The sequence below is a fragment of the Galeopterus variegatus genome, unplaced genomic scaffold (assembly GCF_000696425.1).
Source record: "Galeopterus variegatus unplaced genomic scaffold, G_variegatus-3.0.2 Scaffold6337, whole genome shotgun sequence".
In the NCBI taxonomy this organism is placed as follows: domain Eukaryota; kingdom Metazoa; phylum Chordata; class Mammalia; order Dermoptera; family Cynocephalidae; genus Galeopterus; species Galeopterus variegatus.
The window spans coordinates 49277-68879 of NW_007732448.1; the positions used below are offsets into that span (position 1 = coordinate 49277).

The 19603-nt window shown below is 42.5% G+C and overlaps 1 protein-coding gene across 1 annotated transcript in view; it reads right to left on the bottom strand.

The window, feature by feature from the left end:
* ZNF568 (zinc finger protein 568) overlaps positions 1-19603 on the bottom strand; it is a 79534-nt gene that overhangs the window by 4745 nt on the left and 55186 nt on the right. Inside the window, exons 5-7 of the mRNA XM_008590727.1 lie at positions 17386-17432; positions 6903-7026; positions 6269-6364 (exon numbers count right to left, since the gene is read on the bottom strand). Coding sequence (XP_008588949.1) covers positions 6269-6364; positions 6903-7026; positions 17386-17432 — 267 coding nt within the window. The remainder of the gene's footprint in view (positions 1-6268; positions 6365-6902; positions 7027-17385; positions 17433-19603) is intronic.

The window sequence follows — 19603 nt, forward strand, 5'->3', positions numbered from 1 at the left end:
GGGTTGTGATCCGTTGCTGGACACGGAAAAAGACAAAAGACAAAAAAAAAAAAAAAAAGAATGGACCAAATCATAAATATGGACCTTATAGGAATACTCAAATCAGAAACATAATATCCATCAAGAATGCTCCTCTTGCTCCTATCCTATGCAATCAGTGCTAAAGAACCATTTCCCTAAATCGATCTTCAATCTGTCTAATCTTTACTCCACAGTCTCATTCCAGCACATGACCAAATTACTCAGGCCTCCAAAACAGTCTCCTAACTAGTTTCACCATTTTTACTCATGCAATCTTCTGATTCACGCTCTACAGAACACTACAGGCATTTCAGTTCAATCCAATCATGGCCCTACCTTGTTTAAATCCCTTCAATGACTGCCCAGTGTCAAGAAAAAAATCCAAACTCCTGGACTTGGTGAGAAGGTCCTGCATGATGCAGCTCTCTGTTCAGGTCTTCAAGGGCACCCAGATCATTATGCAGGCACCCTGCATAAATGTATGGGTTCTCAATTTCTTCAACGTATGGCTCCTTCTACTTGATATGACATTCTCACCACTCTGGTTCGGACTACTGATCCTTCCAGCCTCGTCTTATTTGGCACAATCTGGAAAGTCTTTCCAGTCTTGTAATGTCACCCCTCTTATTCTCTCATAGCAGTGCCTCACCTGTAACCATCTCCCCTAGAAAGATATCCACTTCTCCAGACATAGCACAGGCCAGGTATCTAATGAGAAAATCTGCAGAGTTCTCGATGATTAGGGATTTAAGTTAGGCCTTAAGTTGTCTGCAGGCTACTGGTAAGAATAGCTCTTTCTAGTCTCAGGACTGCCTATCCAGATTCAAGGAAAGGCCCACAGAGAAACTGAGCCTCAAAACATGATCACACTGAGCCCCTTCTTTCTCACCAGATATACCATTCTCAGGAGGAGCCTGTTACTAAGACAGTCTCTCATTTTCCCCTAAAAGGTCAATTAAGACTAACTCCAGGGCCGGCCCGGTGGCGCACTGCTACAGTGTGCCGCTTGGGAGCGCGGCGGTGCTCCCGCCGAGGTTTCGATCCCACATACAGACCGGTTCCCGCTCACTGGCTGAGCGAGGTGCGGGCGCAGCGCCGAGGGTTGCGATCCCGTTGCCAGTCCCGGTCCGGTACGGGCGCGACACTGAGGGTTGCGATCCATTGCCGGACACGAAAAAAGACAAGAAAAAAAGACTAACTCCAGAAGGCCTAGCATCCTTCCTGACACTAGCTCCTTCCCAGATTATTCGCCATCCCCTCTTATATTTCCTTCCAATGTGTTTCAGCTTTCTTTACATACAGTTGAAACAGCACTGAATCTAAAAGTCTGTGTCTGGCTTTACTTCACTAAACATTATAGCAGTTTCAAAAACGTTTTTTATTTATTTTTGTTTATTTATTGAATCAAAATTGATTATACACATTTTGGGGGTTGAACACTGAGATATGTTGATCAAATCAATATTACTAGCATACATATTGTTACAAATTGTAATTATTCTTTATGCCCCTTGTCCAATCCCTCCCCATCCCCTTCTCCCTTCCCCTCCCCCCTCTAATTACCCTAGATTTCATCTCTCTTTCTGAAAGAATAATGGTTACTCTGTTAATCTCTTGCCTAGATGATCTGTCCAATGCTGAGAGATGTGATCAGGTCCCCCAATATTATCATAGAGCAGGTGCTTCTTCTGTCACTCTGAAATGGGTTTTGTGGAAAGAAACATCCTTTTCTTTCCTTTGTCTCTGCTGGTGACTCTTCTTGTATGAACGCACTTCAGTCGTTGGAGGACCATCTGCGTGGTGGTTGTGGTGTCTAGCCGCTTTTGCAGCAGCCATGGTTATTGTGGTGGCTGTGGTGGGCCACCCACATGGAGGTGCTGATTTTGGTATGCTCCTTGGCACTGGCAGTATGCCTGGTTGTGGGGTGCTTGGTCCCCTTCTCCATGCCTCTGGTCCCTGGGCAGGCCCCAAGGTGCTGGTGCCATGTGCCTGGTTGTGGGAGGAGGGTCCAGTCCCCTTCTCCATGCCTCAGGTACCCAGGTGTGCCCCGAGTTGCTGGCGTTTTGTGCCTGGTGTGGGAGGAGGATCCAGTCCCTGGCTCCATACCTCAGGTCACTGGGTGGGACCCAAGGCGCTGGCTTGGTCAGGCGCTGGTTATGGGAGAGCGGTCCAGACCCCTTTTCGATGTCTCAGGTCCCTGGGCAGGGCCTAAGGCACTGGCATGGCATGCCTGGTTGTGGAAGAGAGATCTGGTCCCCTTCTCCATGCCCTGGGTTCCAAGGTGGGCTCCAAGGTGCTGGCAGGCTGTGCCTGGTTGTGAGAGGGTGGTCCGGTGCCCCACTCCATACCCTTGGTCCCTGGGTGGGCCCCAAGGCACTGGTTCAGTGTGCCCTGGTTATGGGAGGGTGGTCCGGGCCCTTTCTTCATGCCCTGGGTCCCTGGGCAGGCCCCGAGGTGCTGGTGTGCTGTGCCTGGAAGTGCGAGTGGGGTCTGGTCCCCGGATCCAAGCCTCCAGTTCCCAGGCAGGCCCCAAGGTACTGGTGGTATGCCTGGGCCAGAACTAATTTTTTGTCCTTTGCTGCTAACATGGGGGAACTTCCTGTGGGGACCAATACTTGAGCTGTATGGTTGTTTAAATTGCTACTTTGCTGCTGCTTCCCTACGGAAGGCTTTTTGTGCAGTCAGGGTTTAATGGTTGATCTTATAGGTACTTCCCACTCTCCAGAGACCTGGTGGATATGTGTTCTGTAGAATCTCTGATCTGGGCCTGAGTTTTTTTCATCAAACTGCACCCCATGCAATTTTGCATTCCTGACGAGTCTCCTCTGAGTGGTCCTGCGCTGATTGGGGGGCAGGTTGGCTGTCCTTGCTGTGTCTCAGTATTCCCCTGGTGGGCCTGTCTCCCCCACTGCCGTGCTCCAAACACTTCCCATGGGATGGGCCCTGTGCTGGTCCCTTGCGATGACTTACCAGCCTCTGAATGGCTCCCGTTTTTCAGTTCTTCTGGCTCCTCGCTCCTGTGTGGGTCCATGGGAAACCTATTATTGGTCTTGCTGTCCTGTGGGCCACCAAGGCCCTCTTCTCTCCTGCCCGCTCCAAGCAACTCCATCTGAAGGGCACAGCTGTGGCTTCTGCCAGCTCCTGCCGGCTCCTGCTCCATGCACTCAGCAGCTCCAGCCTTAAAGCAGCCATGGCCCGAAATGCTCAGAGCAGCTTTTCCTTTCTCTCATCGTAGTTTCTCCTGCCTTCATGAACTCCGTAGGTCTCTCCTCTTCTTCCCCTCAGCTCCAGCGGCCCCAGCTTAGCTGATGTTAGATTTTTATAGTTGTAAATTTGGTTGATTTGCGGGAGAGAGTGACACTGGGGACCATCTATTCCACCATCTTGATTAGATCCTCTCAAAAACATTTTATAAAAAAATATTTTAAAAGATGAGAGTTCTGTATCCTAATTGCGCTTGTTCAGAATATGCAAAACTATGTGGACAGAAAGTAGAGCAGCAGTTGCTTAGGACTGAGCATGGGAAGTGACTGCTAGTGGGAAGAGTTTCATTTTGAGGTGATGAAACAAGCGCAATTAGGATACAGAACTCTCATCTTTTAAAATATTTTTTTATAAAATGTTTTTGAGAGGATCTAATCAAGATGGTGGAATAGATGGTCCCCAGTGGTTCAGAATATGCAAAACTATGTGGACAGAAAGTAGAGCAGCAGTTGCTTAGGACTGAGCATGGGAAGTGACTGCTAGTGGGAAGAGTTTCATTTTGAGGTGATGAAACAAGCGCAATTAGGATACAGAACTCTCATCTTTTAAAATATTTTTTTATAAAATGTTTTTGAGAGGATCTAATCAAGATGGTGGAATAGATGGTCCCCAGTGGTTCAGAATATGCAAAACTATGTGGACAGAAAGTAGAGCAGCAGTTGCTTAGGACTGAGCATGGGAAGTGACTGCTAGTGGGAAGAGTTTCATTTTGAGGTGATGAAACAAGCGCAATTAGGATACAGAACTCTCATCTTTTAAAATATTTTTTTATAAAATGTTTTTGAGAGGATCTAATCAAGATGGTGGAATAGATGGTCCCCAGTGGTTCAGAATATGCAAAACTATGTGGACAGAAAGTAGAGCAGCAGTTGCTTAGGACTGAGCATGGGAAGTGACTGCTAGTGGGAAGAGTTTCATTTTGAGGTGATGAAACAAGCGCAATTAGGATACAGAACTCTCATCTTTTAAAATATTTTTTTATAAAATGTTTTTGAGAGGATCTAATCAAGATGGTGGAATAGATGGTCCCCAGTGGTTCAGAATATGCAAAACTATGTGGACAGAAAGTAGAGCAGCAGTTGCTTAGGACTGAGCATGGGAAGTGACTGCTAGTGGGAAGAGTTTCATTTTGAGGTGATGAAACAAGCGCAATTAGGATACAGAACTCTCATCTTTTAAAATATTTTTTTATAAAATGTTTTTGAGAGGATCTAATCAAGATGGTGGAATAGATGGTCCCCAGTGGTTCAGAATATGCAAAACTATGTGGACAGAAAGTAGAGCAGCAGTTGCTTAGGACTGAGCATGGGAAGTGACTGCTAGTGGGAAGAGTTTCATTTTGAGGTGATGAAACAAGCGCAATTAGGATACAGAACTCTCATCTTTTAAAATATTTTTTTATAAAATGTTTTTGAGAGGATCTAATCAAGATGGTGGAATAGATGGTCCCCAGTGGTTCAGAATATGCAAAACTATGTGGACAGAAAGTAGAGCAGCAGTTGCTTAGGACTGAGCATGGGAAGTGACTGCTAGTGGGAAGAGTTTCATTTTGAGGTGATGAAACAAGCGCAATTAGGATACAGAACTCTCATCTTTTAAAATATTTTTTTATAAAATGTTTTTGAGAGGATCTAATCAAGATGGTGGAATAGATGGTCCCCAGTGGACATAAACCACAGGATATGTCAATAGATGCAGAAAAAGCAACTGACAAAAGTATTCTAAAATCCTTTCATAGCAAAAATATCCAACAATCTAAGAATAGAAGGGAACCTGTATACAAATATTCATAACAGTATGATGGAGTTTGGATGTGTTGTCCCCTCCAAAACTCATGTGGAAATTTGATCTCCAATGTGGCAGTGTTGGAAACTGATTGAGTCATGGGGGTGGATCCCTCATGAATGGATTAATGCTCTCCCTGGGGGAGGGAGGAGTAATGAGTGAGTTCTCGCTCTCTTAGTTCCCACGAGAGCTTGTTGCTTAAAAAGACCCTGGCACCTTCTCTCTCTCTCTCTTGCTTCCTCTCTCCATGTGATCTGCTTGTACCTGCCACCTGCCTGATGCTTTCCGCCATGAGTAGAAGCAGCCTGAGGCCAGTGCCAGATGCAGCTGTCCCAGAATTGTAAGCCAAATAAACCTCTTTTCCTTATATATTACCCAGTCTCAGGTATTTCTGTTATAGCAACACAAAACAGACTAAAACACAGTATTATTTTTAATAGACTAAAAGTAGAACCAGCAAGCTGCCAAAAAAGAAAAATAAAAATAAAACAAAATAAAAGTAGCTACAACTCAAATGTTCACATTTATGAATGGATAAATAAAATGTGATATATCTATACCATGGAATACTATTTGGCAATATAAAAGGATGAGGTCGTGGTACATGCTACGATATAGATGAACCTTGAAAACATTCTGCTAAGTGAAAGAAGCCAGTCATTAAACACTAAACAGTGTGTGGTATCATTAGTATAAGATGTTCAGAATATGCAAAACTATGTGGACAGAAAGTAGATCAGCAGTTGCTTAGGACTGAGTATGGGAAGTGACTGCTAGTGGGAAGAGTTTCATTTTGAGGTGATGAAAATGTTCTACAATTGGACTGTTGTGATGGTTCCACAACTCTGTGAAAATACGAAAAGCCACTGAACTGTACACTTTAAATGGATGAATTTTATGTGTGAATTATATATCGAAAAAGCTGTTTTTAAAAGTCGGGACAAAACTGAACCCAAAGTACAGGTAAAATGGCTGTAACAGGGGGAAAGAGGAGGGCACTTCCTCTCTGAAGTGAGAGGGCAGTATGATAGAAGGGGAGCAAGAGAGTGGTAAGAGGAGTAAGAAACATCCTTACTTTCTTCCCCAGATCTCAGGCCTTTTTAGGGAGCTTTCCTACCAACATCTCAGAAGTGTTTCTTCTCAAAGGCCAGCTGGGTGACTACCTATCATGGTTTCCCCAATATGATTCATCACTCACCTGGACACCAGTCTTTTGTCTCCTTCCTCTTAACCATCCAGGGATCTTTCCCCTGCTCCAATAATGAGATGACACATGGCTTACTATCAGAAAGTCCTGCTCAAGGAACAAAAGGGACAAGGTTATGTTGTGGGTTTTAGAATTAAAATCAGTATATGATTATCAAAAGCAAGTAGATTAAGGGTCAGAAGAAGGAGTGAAGGTCAGAGGAACGGGAAAGGTAAGATGCCTAATGGAGCAGCCCATTTCCAACTTCACAAGGGACAAACCATTCTTTGGTAAGCAAGAATCATTACAGGTTGAGAGCATCCCTAATCTGAAAATCCAAAAGGCTCTAAAATCCAAAACCTTTTGAGTGTTGACATGACACTCACAGGTCATGCTCAAAGAAAATAATCATGTGAGCATTTTGGATTTCCAGATTAGGGATGCTCAATCAGTATGTATATGCAAATATTCCAAAATTTGAAAATATCTGAAGTCTGAAACACTTCTGATCCCATGCATTTCGGATAGTGGATCCTCAACCTGTAATTCAGCCAGGTGCTTGAAAAGCCTTCAGAAAAAATTCACATCAAAGAACATAAAAATTCCAGAAGGCCAATTCGTAATTTTGGAGGGTAGACAAACTTACCCAGTGAGATCAAGTTGTTGTAATTCTCCAACATTACATCTCTGTACAAATCCTTCTGAGCAGAGTGCAAACATTCCCACTCCTTTTGAGAGAAGTAAATGACCACATCTTTGAACTGAAAGCCCTGAAACCACAAACAAATATACTATTTGTGAAATAAATGAACAAAAATCTTTAAGACAAAAGAAAATAGAGAAAGCAATTCAGTAGGGGAGCTCCATTGTGAAAACAGCCTGTGCTGGACCCTTCAACATGGATGGGTCAGTGTGGAAACAAGGGTGATCAGTCAAGTAACCTCTGGGCATTTCCAGTATTCACTCACATCTCAGAGTATAAACAAAGCCCAGACAAATGGTATTTCCCAATTAAATGAAACTGCATACGCAAGTAATATACAGAGCACCCTACGTTCGGCACACAACACTTCTCATTGCCTCCTCCCCATTCAGGAAAATTTTTTAAAAATCTGAAACATTTAAAAATATCTCAAAAAATCTATATCTCTGAAAATAGGATTTGAATATAATTTATGTAATTTAATAATTTCTTAAAAACTCAGGCTCAAAAAAACCCCCCAACAAAACCCCAGGTTCATAAGTACGCCAGAAAATTAAATCCTAATCACCTTTTCAGGTCACCACAAATTCTTAAATAGACATCATTTTTAATGGCTGTATAACATCCCATTTTATGTATTCAATGTTCTTATTTTGGGGCAGTAGGTTGGAGAAGTTCTCTAAGGTTCTTTTGTATGTAGTTCAGAGAGTCATTATTTCTCAATAATTTACACATCTGGCTAAATTGTTCCTGTTACCAGAAATTGTCCCTAACTATACTCTCCTTGTTCCCGAGCTACAAGAACTGTAGAAAAACCCAGACTCACAACAATGTGACCCAAGGAGAGCACACATTATACATGTTCAAAAGGGACCTACTTACTGGTATCCATCTGGCAAGACTCTTTGGGAATATCCCATAACTCCATACAGTCAATCTATAATATCACCAGTCCTAAAAACCTCAGAAAGCTTGAGATATTAGCACATACTAAGACTGCAACAAATCAACATCAATTCCCTTCTTGTCTTACAAACCTAAGTTTGCAATATGTGATCACACTTAACCACGTACTTCCACTTCATCAAATCACAGCTCTAAGAAGGGAGGTATAAAATTTCCACCAAGGGTCGGTTTTCTCACTCCATCGGTATTCTTGGCTGTAGGATATGCTCTTAAGCAATGCTAAGTGTTTGCTGATGAATACCTAAAAATTCGCTGGAGAACAAAGGGACACTTAAGGGATGGCAGCCTTTGGTAGCATCGCTGACTGGAATGGGAAGATCTGGGGAAGAAGTTCCTAAGGGGTGCAGAGAGGCAGAAAGTTTCAGGAAAAAAGAAATCTGTTCAAATATTCCAAAATAAGAAGAATGCATTTAATGAAGCAGATGAGAGATACTAACTCATGTAGATAATGGCTTTTAGTATTAAAAAATTTCTATCCTGGTTTTGTCCTAGAGAAAACAAAAGAGGAAGAAAAACCGGCCCAGAGTCACCACACTGACCTCTGAGTCCCCAAAAGACTTGAGAATGAATTCCTCCTACCCTCCCATTACTGCTTCACACACACTAGGTCTGTTTCTCTAAGAGATTTGAGGGAGAATGAACAAACTTTTGCCTCCTTGAACCCCAGGGAATTGAAACATAGCATAATGGATGTAGAAGAAACAACTTCCCCACTGTCAGGAGCTGATCTGAGCCCAGAGGGCCCACTCTGACGGGTCCTGGGAAGACCTTTTTTCTACCACCTGGAAGACACTGAGCCCCTCAATAATTGAAGCATTTCAAAAACCTGACAGGGCCCTCGGGACCATAAGCACAGGACATCTGAGCAGGCCGAGCACTGGAGAAAGGTTTCTGCAACAGAGGCCTCTAGGAATTCCTCCCCAGGAACTGACTCTATCAGCTACCTCCCTATCTTTGTTCCCATATCCCAGAACTGGGTTCCTCAGAACTGAAACCAAAACTTCTTTCCACAAAGGCCCTGTCCAGAACCACCAATACTGAGCCAGACAACCCCACCAGGATCAGCAGGTCCTGAGCAGCCTCAGCAGAACTCAACTACCTGGATGCATGTTGCAGTGGCTTTACGTGAAATCACAGCTCACAGAATCCCTGCATATCCTGGTTCCAAACCAAGATCGTCCAAGGCTTTTCTGCCTTACATTCCCTCTTGCTACTACCCCCAGCCTTACTGCTGATAGTGCAGTATTCACTGCATCTCAACTACAATTATTGTGCTTCAAGCATTGTAAGTTCCTGGTGACTTACATGTATTAATCCTCACGAAAAGCCCATGAATCCTAATTCAAAGGAAACTTTAGCTTGGAGAATTGAAGTCATTTACTCAAATTTGCAGTTAGTTAGCAGTGGCACTGCTGGGTTCTGCATTTAGATTTCTCCAAGTGTGCAGCTGGTTGTCTTCTACTTCTGGCTCTTGCTGATGAAGCCAGGCATTCCCTGATCCTTTGAATGAAACCTCAGCTGGGCCCTGCACTTAGGGAAGCAGAATATGTTTGGTCTGCTCTGTGTCACTGCAGAGCACTAGCACTCTATAAGGGGAAATCAAAGGCAGAGGAAACAGGAAGAGAGAAGAAGCTATGCCAAAAAAGTTCTTTTACCCAAAATACCAATCAAAATTCCCCTTGACTCTGATTCTGTGTGTGCACTGGGAACAGATAATTCTGATCTGTATCTTCCGTAAAGAGCTTAGAGTAAGGGAGACAAAAAATAGAGACAATCACAGGACATCAGGCTTTGTGGGAGACTGGATACCATGACCAAATCACCAGCTGAAAAATAATGGACTGAATATTGAAAATATTTTGGAACACAATGATGAGCTGACAAAAAAGGAAAGGAGTCTTCAGAGACTATAAAACTAAGTTAAAATGGGAATTGAGAGGGATATGCCAAGCCACTGAAGTTTATTTTGGACAGAGAATGTCTGCTGAGCTAAGATGCCCATGAACTTTGACATTCAGGATCTTAAGGAGCAGGGTGAGAGGAGACCAAGTCTACAGCTGGCCAAGATGGGAGTCTATGTGGTTCTACACTGCACAGACCTGGGACCCCTGGGACCACACCCCCAGAGTAAGGGGAAACTAGAAGTAGCACTCCCATTCTTGTGGGCCACAAGTAAAATTGCTTGATTTGAACTTTGGCAGCTGGTGGAAGGGAAACATTTTCTCCTGAGGAAATGTAATCAAAAACCAGCCCTCACACAGGTCTTCAGCTCACATTTACACTACTGGGTGGATCTAAAAAACATGCCATCTATGAATTTACTTTAAGAAGGTTCTTTCTGGTTTGGCAGTGATCCTGGTAGAAGCAAACACAGATCTGCCCTAGAGGAACAGCCTCAACCAAGCCTCAAGAATCCATGGGTAGAATTCCAAGGAAAATGATCTAAGAGTCAAAAATTAAATAGCACTAAATACCACTGAACTTTAAAATGATTGACTGTATATAGTGTGAATTTTGCCTAAATAAAACTTTGATTTAATTTAAAAAATTAAAATGAAACAGGCAAAGAGGCATAGTTCCATGAACAAAGAGTCAGGAAAATCAGTCATGCAATTGTTTCAACTTTTCATTATATTTGAAAATTTCCATAATAAAATGTTGGTGTGGGGGTGAGAAATCATAGATAATGCCAAAGAATATGAAACAGGCATATTACATGTTTTCTAAAAAGAGGTAAGGTAGTACAAAACAAAACTTCACAAAAATGACAGGTAGATTAAAAGAAAAAAAATCAATATTTGTAGAACAAAAACCATAATATTTGAATCATACAATGGCTGGAATAAATATCTCTAAAGATACAAATTATTGGACTGAAAAATGTACAAAAAAGAGATTAGGATTAAGAAGAACGCTATCAAGAACAACTACCTAGAATTCTAGAAGGAAAAAGGAGAAAGAATTGAGAAAAAGGCAGTATTCGAAGACATAAAAGCTAAGAAATTTTCAGAACTGGAAAAAGCATTATTCAGATTCAGGAAGCCCGATAAGTGACAGAATAAATAAAAAGAAATCCATACCTAGAAAAAACCATGCCCAAACTGCAGAGCACTAAATACAGCGAGAATATGATAAAAGCCATTTGGGATTAAAGACAGATTCTCTACAAAAGAACAACAGTCTGACTGACAGATGATAATTCAATAATAACAATGAAAATCAGAAGACAATAGAATACCTCTGTGCTGAGAGAAAATTATCTTTCACAAATGAGGGCAAATAAAGACATTTTCAAGAAACCAAAAACAGAGAAAAATTCACTGAAGTATGTACTTCCATCTAAAGGAAAATGATCACAGATGAAGGATTTGAGATATAAAAAAGAATGGCAAAGTGGTAATTACATGGATAATCTAAGTTAACATTCAATGTATAAAAACAATAAAAATGTCTTATGGGTTAAAAAAAATAATGGAAGGAAATTACCTGACAACAATGTAAGTAAGTTGTTTGATCAGTTAGAATATCCTAGAGTTCCTTGACCTATTCAGCAAGAGCATAAAGATATTCTTCAGTCTTGACATTGCTAAATCAATAAAGTGTGTTAGGGCCGAGCCCGTGGCACACTCAGGAGAGTGTGGTGCTGGGAGTGCAGCAGTGCTCCCGCCGCGGGTTCGGATCCTATATAAGGATGACCGGTGCGCTCACAGCGCTCACTGGCTGAGCGCGGTGCGGCCGGTCTCAAAAAGGACAAAAAAATAAATAAAAATAAAAATAAAAAATAAAATAAAGTGTGTTAAAACTTCTAAGGTAACCACTAAATAAATACAAATATTTATAACTTTCAAACTCACAGAGAGTAAAATGAAATGAGACAATAAAGTATAAAAAAGGTAGACTAAAAGGCACAAAAATGGTATTTTCAATTATATCAATAATTAAACCACTGTAAATAAATACTCTCATTAAAAGACAAAGTTGGTCAAAGTTTTCAAAACCAAGCCCTGCTATATGCTATTTACAAGAGACACATCTGAAACACAAATATTCAGAGAGACTAGAAGTAAAAGTTAAAAAAGATAACTTGTATGCATACCTAATAAACAATACATATATATTATATACACATACATAAACATAAGTATAAACTTATGACAAATAGACAAACCCTAATCATAATGGAGATTTTAACACAACACTTGAAATAACAGATACAACAGACAAAAAGTCAGTTAAAAGACAATATTTAAATAACAAAATTAATAATATTGACCTAATGGCTATATATAGAACAATACACCTAATTCTAATAACATTTTTCTCAGTCATACATGGAGGATTTAGAAACTGACCATACTGGGCCTAACACAAGAGAAAAACATTTTGCATGAGTACATACTAAGAAAAAGATGCACAGTAACAGGATTGCCTATCGTGGTGGGGATGGTAAATGAAACAGATGACAAGGAATAGACAAATAATCAGAAGAAGAAAACTGCCTTGCTAACTAACACCAGTGATAACAACATGCCATGAAGTGAAGATTGTGATTAATTCAACACCACACGTGAAGCCTCCCCAACCCTACCATGGGAAAAAGAAAAAAGAAAGGAACACTCTTTGACATATTTTATGAGGCTAGACCAGAGGTCAGTAATCTTTCTCTGTACAGGGCCACGTAGTAAATATTTAGGCTCTGTGGGACACACCACATCTTTTGCAACTCCTCAACTCTGTCATTGCAGCACAGAAGCAGCCATAGACATTACATAAACAAATGAGTGTGGCAAAGCTCCAATAAAGCTTTATTTATGGACGCTTAAATCTGAACTTCATGTAATTTTTGTGTGTCATAAAATACGATTATTCTTTTGATTTTTTTCCCCAACCATTTAAAAATGTAGAAAACATTCTTCGCTAGCAGGCCAGGGCCAAAGTTTGCTGACCCCTGACACAGAGTAACTTGTACAAAGATATTACAAAGAACTAAAATTACAGGCCAATCTTATACATGCCACAAATATAAAATTCTAAATAAATTATTAGCAAACTGAATCCAGTAATATGTAAAAAAAAGAAAAAAAAAATCCTAATATAACATGGCCAAGTTAGGCTTTTCCCAAAAAAACAAGGTATATATGATATTAGAAATCAATTAAAGTTATTAGTTACATTACCTCTATGATCATCTCAGGAGATGTAGAAAAGGCATTATAAAAAAATGTAATATTGGTTCGTGATAAAAACTGAAGAGCAAATTAGGAATAAAAAGCAATGTTCCTAATCTGAAAAAGGACATCAACAAAAAGACAACAGCAAGTGTTATAAGTGAATGTAAAATGTCAAAAGTATCTCCTCTAAAACTGGAATAAGACAAGGGTGCCCGTATTCACCACTCAATACAGTTCTGGGAGGTGGAGCCAGTGCACTAAGTCAAGAATTAGAACTAAATAAGGGTTGAAAAAAGAAGGAAAAAAATCCACATTTACAGATAGTACAATGATTTACAGACAAAAAGTGTCCTTATTCATCTAGTTAGGTAAACTCAAATCCAAAAGAATCCATAAGATGTTAGGATAAATGAGAGTTCAGTAAGTTGGATGGACATAAAATCAACATCTAAAAATCAAGTGCATGTCTATATACCAGAAACAATGAGAAATTCTATTTAAAAATGAACGCCCTTTAAGAAAAACACAAAGTATAAAAAGACCTAGGGATAAAATTAACAAAAGATGTATGAATCTAATTATAAAATTTTATTGAAAACCATTACACAAGACCCAAATAAGTCATTTAAGAGAGAGAGGAAGACTCAATCTGTAAAAAAAAATGTTAACCTTCCCCAAACCAATCAAAGATTTAATGTGGTATGAATCAACATCCCAGCTATATTTCTATGGAACTTTACCAGTCAATTCTAAAATTTATACGGAGAAGCCAAAGTCCAGGAACAACTAAGACATTCCTAGAGAAGACTATGGTAGAGGAACACGACTTACCAAAAATAAAACATTATAAAGCTGTCTGATTAAGAAATGTGATTTTAGTGCAGGAAAGCACAACCAGGAGACTGATTCAGGCTTCATAGACACTGGTTCTTGAGCTGGGTCCAGTACAACCCAGAGAAAGGGGTGGTGAGGGATAAGTGCCCCTCTTGTGTTTCTTGTGCAATGGAGGCAAGAGATAGTACTGTGCACTCTGGGAACTGTTAGTAGTTCAACATGACTAGCGGGGAGTCAGAGAGGGAGCAGAGAGAGATGAGGCTGAAAAGAAGGGTCAGAATCTTGCTATAGGAAATGAGAAAAGAGTGGCTTACTTAGGTTGAGGGGAATGTGGAAAGTTTCATGTAACATGTTCAAAATTAATTGGGACTCAAAAAAGGAATAGAATTCCAATGAGCAGAAAACAGACTGAACAGCATTCCAGGTAGACTGAACAGCAGAAGTTGGAGGTAGGGAGGGAGACTAATAGCATCCTGCATGTCTGTGGAGCAGACAGCGAATGGGGGTATCTGGGGGTTCTGAGAAAGGAGTAGAGAGAAGGGATATTGAAGAACTCCACATCCACCAGGACAGAAATGTCTTCAGTGATGTGTCATCCCTGCCATGAATAAACACATCATCCTTACAAATTTAGTACTAGACTTGGTGCTTAGTAAATACAGAATATGCTTTTTAGTAAATATACAATGAATGTGAAAGAGTTAGAGCTTTATCCTGAAAGTAACAGGGACTCACTGAACAAAAATAAAGGATATATATAACTGGACTATTTTACAGTTAAGGAGTAAAAGTGGAGCCAGAGAGCCCAGTTAGGAGGAGATCAATGCACTATTTCTGCAGGTCTGATATGGCACAAGACAGTACAGTGAGGCCATAGGGCAAGAGCTTGAGGAGCAGAAATGGGAAAGAAGCATTGAGATAAGGCAATTCACTGGATGTTGGGGAGACCAGGAGGTAGGAGTTGGTAGACCCCCAGGTTGTCAGTGTAAGTGCACGTTCAAGTGAATTTCCATTATCATCATATTCCCCAAATCGTGTAGACCACATTATACAAAGAAAATTAAAAGGAAGCCCATGGTCACAGAACTAGTAAATGGCAGAAATCAGCTAAGATTTTACCCATACCACACTGCATTGCCTCCCACTAATACAGACAAAAGGCATTCACTACTTTGAGGAGAGTAGGAAATAGAGGGAGAAATGAACAGTCAGGGGTTGAAGGGCAAGGCAAGCTGAAGCTCCCTCCCCACTACAGTGTGCAGAGAATAGCTAGGGAGGGTGTGAGATTGTCAGGAAGGTTCTGGCCTGGATGGATCACTACTTTGAGGAGAGTAGGAAATAGAGGGAGAAATGAACAGTCAGGGGTTGAAGGGCAAGGCAAGCTGAAGCTCCCTCCCCACCACAGTGTGCAGAGAATAGCTAGGGAGGGTGTGAGATTGTCAGGAAGGTTCTGGCCTGGATGGAAATGTGAAGACAAACTCAAAAAGTTCTCCCAAAACTCTGAAGAATAGTCATAGACAAAGAAGAAATAGATTTATCCAGAACAGAAACAATATTTCTTTAGTCTTTACAGTGAAAGAAATCCTTGAGAACTGACTAGCCAGAATTAATAAAGGAAATGCCACACCTGGACACATGCAGGAAAAATCCCTAAATTTCACATCCTACAAATACCATGCCATTCTTTAAAACTGTTTACTCCAGGGCCGGCCCGGTGGTGCACTGGAGAGTGCGCCGCTTGGGAGCGCAGCGGCGCTCCCGCCGAGGGTTCGGATCCCATGTGGAGACCGGTTCCCGCTCACTGGCTGAGCACGGTGTGGGCGCAACACCGAGGGTTGCGATCCCGTTGCCGGTCCCTGGTACGGGCGCAACACCGAGGGTTGCGATCCCGTTACCAGTCAGTAAAAAAGGGAAAAAAAAAAAAAACTGTTTACTCCAAAGTCTCAGAAAAATATTCTAAATAAACCTCCAAATTAGGAATTTTATAGTCAACATTCTCTGGTCTTAGCTCACACCAGATAGAGTATCTTAAAGATTAGATTGTTTGAATAAAAGAAAAAAGTACTTTAGGAAAATATGAGTGACTTTCTACTTCTGTGGTATGGAAGATCTGGCATGACATAAGGAGAAGAAAATTTAAAGAAGGAGTTGATTTATCTGAATACATTTTTGAAAATTCTCAATCTAAAAACACACAATAGATTGTGAAAAAATATTTCTAAAATAACATATAAATGACAAAGAGAAAATATGCTTAATGTATAAACTGTGGTTTAAAATAAACCAAAAAAGATAGCATTCTTTGACAAGCAGGCAAAAGAAATCAACAGTCAATATAGAAACTACCATTTAATAACTGTAATTTGGGGGCAAGTGACTTGACTTAAATCTTATCCCCTCATTTGTTAACTTAGAATAATACAGTACTTCATCGAACCCGAGATGTCACTGATTGTAAAGCCACATTACTTTATAAAGCCACATTATACACCAGGAAAGAAAAACAACGCCGTCAATGAAACTATGACTTGCCACGAATTGTAAAACCCATCCTGATTTGAAAGACGTTGAAATGTGAAGAAAAAAAAATGCATCACAGAGTTAATTAAATATAGTCATACCTGTGTCACAGGGTTGTTATGTGGATTAAACAAGGTCACATACGATTTGAAAGACGTTGAAATGTGAAGAAAAAAAAATGCATCACAGAATTAATTAAATATAGTCATACCTGTGTCACAGGGTTGTTATGTGGATTAAACAAGGTCACATATGTAAAGAACTTCAAATTATCAGTGGTTCAAAGTGAGCATGCTCAATAAATTAGTTGTTTCTATTAGTAGCATAATCCCACTCTGAAAACAAAATAACACACCCACACATATGTGTAGACAAAATAATTTGAAAATATTAATAGTGATTGCCTCTGGATGGGGGAGACCATAGGTGACTTAAACTTTCTTAATAACTTTCTAAAGTTTTGCAATTTTTGCAAGAATCCTACATTACTTTCATGATTAGAAAGAGGGCAATTAAGTTATTTCTATCTTGGGGAAAAAATATCTGGAGCTGAAGACAGCAGGCAGGCATTCCAAGCTGTTATAATATGTAAGCAAAAAGGCTATTGCATGTTATCCTAGAAGGGACAAAAAGAAATTAATAAGACTGAAGTGAGTAACCTTATTCTGTTCTTCAACTTCCCTGTCAAATTACTACAGCATGTTTACTGCCCAGACTGTTCCGAAAATGAACAAAATCCAGAGACGTGGAAAATTCTAGATTAGATGAAATCAGTGTAAAAAGCACACAAACCTGGGGCTGGTTTAGGAAAAGTGCTCCATAACATCGTTTTCCTTCTCTCTTCTTCCTCTAAATCACTAATGGAATCTTTTGGATAGAGTCCTAAAATAGGATAGCATCCTGAAAGCCAAAAGAAAGTAGCAAATGCAACTCACCTCCGCCATGACTTTAGATGCACAGTAGTTCCTTCCTCTTCTGGGTTCTTAGAGGAAGAAAAAGGTGGAAAAGCGTTAAGAAATCATGAGACGACAGTCCCTTCCTGAAGCCCAGAGAGGCTAAGTCAGAACAAATCCCTGCCCCCATCCCAGGCACTGAGAAGGAGGCCAAAGAAGCTTGCAACTCCACCATCCCTCACCCATAACCATAAAAAACAACAGCAGGCGACCTTAGGGGGTCCTGACAGAAGTCCTGGGATAGACACCCAGACTGTAGCCTTTTTCTTCCTTAAGAGCCTGACTTGGGGTATTTTCAAGCCCAGCATCTTACACTGAGCCCAAGTCAATGGTTCCACCAAGTCAGTGGATCCACCCGCCAAGGGCCCATACTCCTATCCTTTAGGCTGGGGACATCTCTATGGGCCTCCAGCCCAGATCCCCAGTGCCTACAGGGTGAAAAAACAGAGAAGGGGAAATACGAGGGTACTTCATGCAGTTCGTGGAAAATGGAATTAAAAGATAATACAAATCTTTCCATGAACTTTTTGAAGTACCCTGTAGAGGGGCCTCCTCAGCTCTAAGTTCTAGAACCGTGTCCCGCTCCGTCTCCCTCCGAGATAACCCTGGGGGAATATCATTCACTAATCTGGAGACTGAGTGGCGACAGCTGCGTCCGCTCTGGCTGGGCTCCAAAATGCAATGGGAGCTACAAAGGCTCACAACGCAGTAGACACCCAGGACCTATCCGCCTGCAGACCCTGGCAGACCAAGAAAGTACAAAGAGGGCGCCCCACCCACTCCCAGCTCTCCCAAAGGCAGAGTGGACAACGCGGCCACATGGGGCGCGCACACACACATACACACAACCATACAAGAGTCCCGCTCAGAGCGGGCCCCACCACGGCCCCGCAGGCACTGATCGCAGAGCGCCGGACGCCGGGCGCACGATCCACGTCCAGGGAGTATGGCGCGGACTTTTTGCCCAGGCAAAACACAGCTGTTGTACATCCTCGACTTCCAAACACTCCCTCCCGCTCCAGCGCCATCCTCAAATCACACCCACCCCATGCAGGCGTGCGGCCCTGATACCGCTTTTTACCTAGCGGGGACTGGAAACCTCGACACTTCGATGGCACGGCCCCGACACCCCCCACCCGGCCCAATCGCTGGGTGTCACCCACTGCCTCGGCGTCCTTTATTTACGAAGAGCGGGCACGCAGCCCGGACAACCCATAAGTTGCTTATATTTAAAACTCCACAGAGACCCCAGCCTTGCCAGGACTCCTCACCGTCTACTTCTTCGGAGTCCGGTCTGGTCGAGTTCGTCCCAAACCAGGGAGCTATGCCGGCCCACACGCCCCCACTCTTTGCGTCCCAACTCCAGCCAACTCACCACCCGCCAGCCAACTTCTGCAGGAAGAGGGACACGGGCCGCGGAGCACTCTGGGAAAGGTAGTCGGGGGGTGGGGAGGGGGGTGGGGAGGGAGCGGGCCTGGGTCCGCACAACAAACGTTCCTGCCTAGCGTGGGTTCCTGTTCCGAGCCTTCAGTGAAACCCAGTCGCGCCAGAGAACCCTCCTAGGCGACAAGCCGAGGGTAGGCAGCCGCAGATGGGTAGTACGAAGTTGTGGGGCCGTGCTGGATTCTGGGGAACGAAGCCCCAAATCGGGGAAGGGGAGGGACGGCCCGCGTCCAGGACGTCCCGAGGCCGCAACAGTTCTCATCCCAAACAGGGGTTGGCTAGAAGCCTCGAAGCAGTTAGAATCGGGAGAGCACACCGACCGGAGCTCTCCCTACAAGGAGCCGCGCTCTGAGCATGGGTCGGGAGAGGATGACTCCCTGCCACGCCACGAATTACTTTCCCCGGACCTGGGAGTTTCAGCCCTGGGGGCTACAATACCGATAGAGCTGGGTGCCCACGTTTGGGCTGGGAATTCATTTCCCAGACCTGGGGACCGCCGGGAAGTGCGGTCTGCGGTCGGAAACGCAGTGATGCCGCAGCCAGGTCCTCGGGCCGGGCCCGACACGCCTGGTAGGGGCTGGGCCCGCCCGTGGAGGCGTCTGGGAAATGTAGTGCGGGACTAGCGGGCTGGGGATGCGGTTGAGCGGACTGAAGGAGCGCAGTCTTGGGCGCAGGATAGGGGAAAAGGGATTGGAGGAGATCGAACGGTGGTAACCCTGGGTCCGGAGTGGAAATAATGGAATACAAATTTAGTGGG